Raw genomic sequence first — 3,643 nt, 5'->3', positions numbered from 1 at the left:
AAAAAAACAACAAAACACACTAAACATCCTTTACAATTTGAGCCAAAGGTCACCACTTTTACTATCAAAGTAAGGCAGTGCGGCACACAGAAAAATGTGCGGTGCGACACTTTGATATTTTTACAATGCACTAACCTGCTTTCATCAGAATGACACACAACGCTTGTGCTCCAGGAAATGAGTTCTACGGTTTTGAGCTTCAATTTCAACAATTATATATTTCCTACACTAGAATTGATGACAAAGGGTGCTCTGCGTAAGGGCGCGTTGCGCCCCAACTTCTACTGTATCACAGTCTCGCTTTATAAGCAAAAATAGAAAAAAAAACTTTTCACAAAGGTACTATAACACATTTTCACACCATTGAGAAGTTCAAGGAAAAGTAGGGCACCCATGTCCCTACAATAGGGTAAACGATAATATTGCGAAATGTATCAAAACGAATGAAATATTTTGAACTGTACGCTGCGCGCACAATGCACAATATAATATCCATCTTCAGATCTGATTCAAAACATATGGCAGTCATTTCCACAAACGTCAGTCACAACACGGAAAGACTTACGTATTTCCAATACGATTTATGGCTCAACAGTTACACAGTTATTTTGTTTAAATCAATTTCACGACTACCGGAGAATAAAATGTCAAGCCAGTCAAATCGTCTGTTAGCTTGGCTATACCCTACGACCTTGAACACGCAATTTGGCAACGTAATCAATCAGTATGATTACTCACATTTGAATCACAGGCAATCATGACAATATGTCATACTCTGAAGACGTTCCGGAGTCACTCGGACATCTAATTTTTATAAAGAAATAGTTTGGCAGCAACGCGGTCACAGCGCACAACAACCTGCTTCGCTCAGTGAAGACTTCGAACGACGATCAGACAGTCAGACGCTGCCTCCGGAATCCCGAGAATCTGTCGACAAGAGAGACGCTCATTACTTCCCAGAGACCTTGAATACCACTATCAGAGTCGAGAATAATCGAGTGGCGACAGTAGTGCGACTCGCGAGGGCCACAGACTGAAACTTCTTGTCCGTCGAAGACCACGCTTACCTGCGGCGGGTGACCTGTGCGGCTGCGCCTCCTCCGGCCTGGGCGGCGCGGCGAGGATCACCCCGGAGGTCCTGGACAGCGGCGGCGGGTGCAGCGGGAAGAGCCTCCGCTCCGCCTGCTCCGCCCACATCAAGTCTTGCTGCTCGTGCTGCTCCGCCGTGCTGCCGCCCCCTTCGCCCCCGCCGCCCCCGGGACCCGACGGCCTGGGCGGCGGCGGCGCGCCCGGCGGCATCACGTTGGGCACGTACTGCTCCGGTGTCAGGTCGAACGAGAAGGCCGAGTAGCCCCCTCCGGCGCCCGGCTGGTGGGAGGGCGCCCCGCCGTAGCAGCCGGGCGTCCCCGTGGGGGTGGGCGGCGTGGCCGTCACGTACGGGCTGAGCTCCTGGTGCGACAAGTCCGGGACGCGCTGCACCGTCGTGTCGGACCACGGCGGCGAGGGGTTCCACTGCTCCATCAGCTCGGTCGGGTCCGTGATCGCGGCCGTCTTGACGTGCAAGAGGCCGCGGTGCCTGGCTGACACGCCGCTCAGGGCGTGCTGCCGCCCGGCCACCAGGACGCTCGTCGCCGCGCCGCCGCTGCGGTCCTCGGCCGACGACGCCGGCGTCACCACGCCGCCCAGGTGGTCGCCGGGCGAGGGTGAGGACGACGATCGCGGCGACGTGGACTCTGGTGGGCTCCGCGAGTCCAGCGGGTGGTGGTGGATGTGGTGGTGGTCGTCAAGGGCGGCCGCAGACGCCTTGCGCTTGTTCAGGCCGTTGTGATGAGGAGAGGGGTGGTGGCCGACGGGGTGGTGGTGACCATGCAGGTGCAGGTCTTCGTGGTGCGTTGGGAGGTGCAACGCGTATCCAGGCAGCTGCAAACGCGTAAACGATTGTTTATTGCTTGTTTTGTGAAACAACAAATCTGAAACATGGTAAAGTCTCTGTCAGTCTTACCGTAGATCCAGCGTCACTGTGCCGGGAATAGTCGACGGGCTCGGCGCCGTGTGGCAGCGGCCGGTAGTGAAACCTGGCCGCCACGTCGTCCGGACCACCGAGGGCGGACGTCGTAGGGTACTCTGGGCTCCTGGAGGACGGCGTTGACGCAGGAGTGTGCAGGCCGCCGCCGGGCGCGACGTGCGGTATGGGTGTGTGCAGCGTGGTGACGGGGTTGTGGGGGATGGGCACGTGCAGTTGGTGCTGCTGGTCCAGGTGGTGGAGCCCTCCCCCGTTGCCGTTCACGTGGTGGTGATGGTGGTGGGGGTGGTGTGGGTGCGGGTGCTGGACGTGGCCCGGGTGGTACGCGATGACTCCAGGCGAGGGCGCCTGGTGCGGCTGAAGGTAGCCGGGGTGGTGCTGGTACTCCATGTACGGCGACATGTACGGCGTGGGCGTGGACGGCGCCGGTGGTTGGGTGGTGCGCTGCCCCGCCTGCTGCGCCTCCAGGGCCAGCCCGTACTGCAGCTTGCTCTGCATCGTGTAGTGCTGGTAGAGCCAGCTGTTGGCTGCCATCACGGCCGCCTCCCGATCGCTGCAAAAGAAAGTGGCAGGCGTTTCGTTTCGTCCCGTTTCTGGCGAATGCTCTTATTCGGAGGCGCCGTCCGAGGGTGTCCTTACCTGAGGACCTGGTTGGTGCACACAATGACGGGGGTCTGACTGTTGTCCATGTTGTCCTTGACCTGCAGCACGCAGTGCACCCACAGCCAGTCCCCGAGGCGCCGCTGCAGCCGCAGGAGCAGGATACACGACCGCTCCTGCTCCGACTGGGTGACTGCAAGACAGCAACAGACACACGATTAGAGCCCAAGAAGCGTCGCCCGTTGCAACGGCAACCACCTTCCCCGCTCCTCGCGCCCGCTTTCGTGGCTGAAACGCGACACAGTAGTATCGGACAAGTAACAGCAGGTTGCGTTGTTTTCGTTTTAGCCTCCCCGCCTGCTGTGAAAAATGTACCGAGCGGGCATATGTTATTCGACTTGTACCAAACAAAGATATTGAGCCACAGGCTTATTGACATCTTCAGGGTATACCCAGGGTCACACTTGGACACCGCAACATGAAATATGAAGTATCACATTATCATCCTTTTTTATGGACTACTCTATCTTGTGCTCGACCGCCAGACAGTTTGATAAGTGAGCGCGAGACACGTGCAAACTTTCATGAACCATAGATTCGGACTCGAATTCGTACGATTTGGTATCGCGCAAGAGGCAAGGGGAGAGAAGGGAGGGGGTCCCAGCCCGGCAGGGCAGGCCCAGCATTGCTTGTTAGTTCTCACACGGTATCACGAGCCAGCAACAATGCAATGACTTCATTGTCTGGGGCTAAGGGATGACCTGACGGAGGATGCGTGCGTGCGTGTGTGTGAGTGTGTGCGCGCGTGGGCCCCTCGGTGTGAGTGCAGGCGCGCGCGCGGACCATTGCAGGAGGGCCATTGTTGGGGCGCCAAGGAGCAGATATCGCACGACGGCCGTAATTCACCTTCGATATCTTGTTAATGAAGGCGATTCTAAGCCCCGGGTACGCCTCTATGGCTGCTGCCTCTTTATGAATCACCAAAAATTGGTTTTAAGGTGGCGGTTGAGGGGGCGGGGG

At 57.3% G+C, this 3,643-nt stretch overlaps 1 protein-coding gene across 3 annotated transcripts in view; it reads right to left on the bottom strand.

The window, feature by feature from the left end:
* Positions 1-6: 6 nt before the first annotated feature.
* LOC113207554 (PAS domain-containing protein cky-1) overlaps positions 7-3,643 on the bottom strand; it is a 142,141-nt gene continuing 138,504 nt past the window's right edge. For all 3 annotated transcript variants that reach the window (XM_052264304.1, XM_052264302.1, XM_052264303.1), the window contains 4 exons: positions 2,663-2,816; positions 2,003-2,576; positions 1,068-1,920; positions 7-927 (listed from right to left, as the gene is read on the bottom strand). In XM_052264304.1, the coding sequence (XP_052120264.1) occupies positions 899-927; positions 1,068-1,920; positions 2,003-2,576; positions 2,663-2,816 (1,610 nt within the window). In that variant the 3' untranslated portion in view covers positions 7-898. The remainder of the gene's footprint in view (positions 928-1,067; positions 1,921-2,002; positions 2,577-2,662; positions 2,817-3,643) is intronic.

Source organism: Frankliniella occidentalis, unplaced genomic scaffold, assembly GCF_000697945.3.
Source record: "Frankliniella occidentalis isolate FOCC.00 unplaced genomic scaffold, Focc_3.1 Scaffold18, whole genome shotgun sequence".
Lineage (NCBI taxonomy): Eukaryota > Metazoa > Arthropoda > Insecta > Thysanoptera > Thripidae > Frankliniella > Frankliniella occidentalis.
The sequence above is the reverse complement of the archived record's forward strand: the minus strand, read 5'-3'. Positions and strand labels throughout refer to the sequence as shown.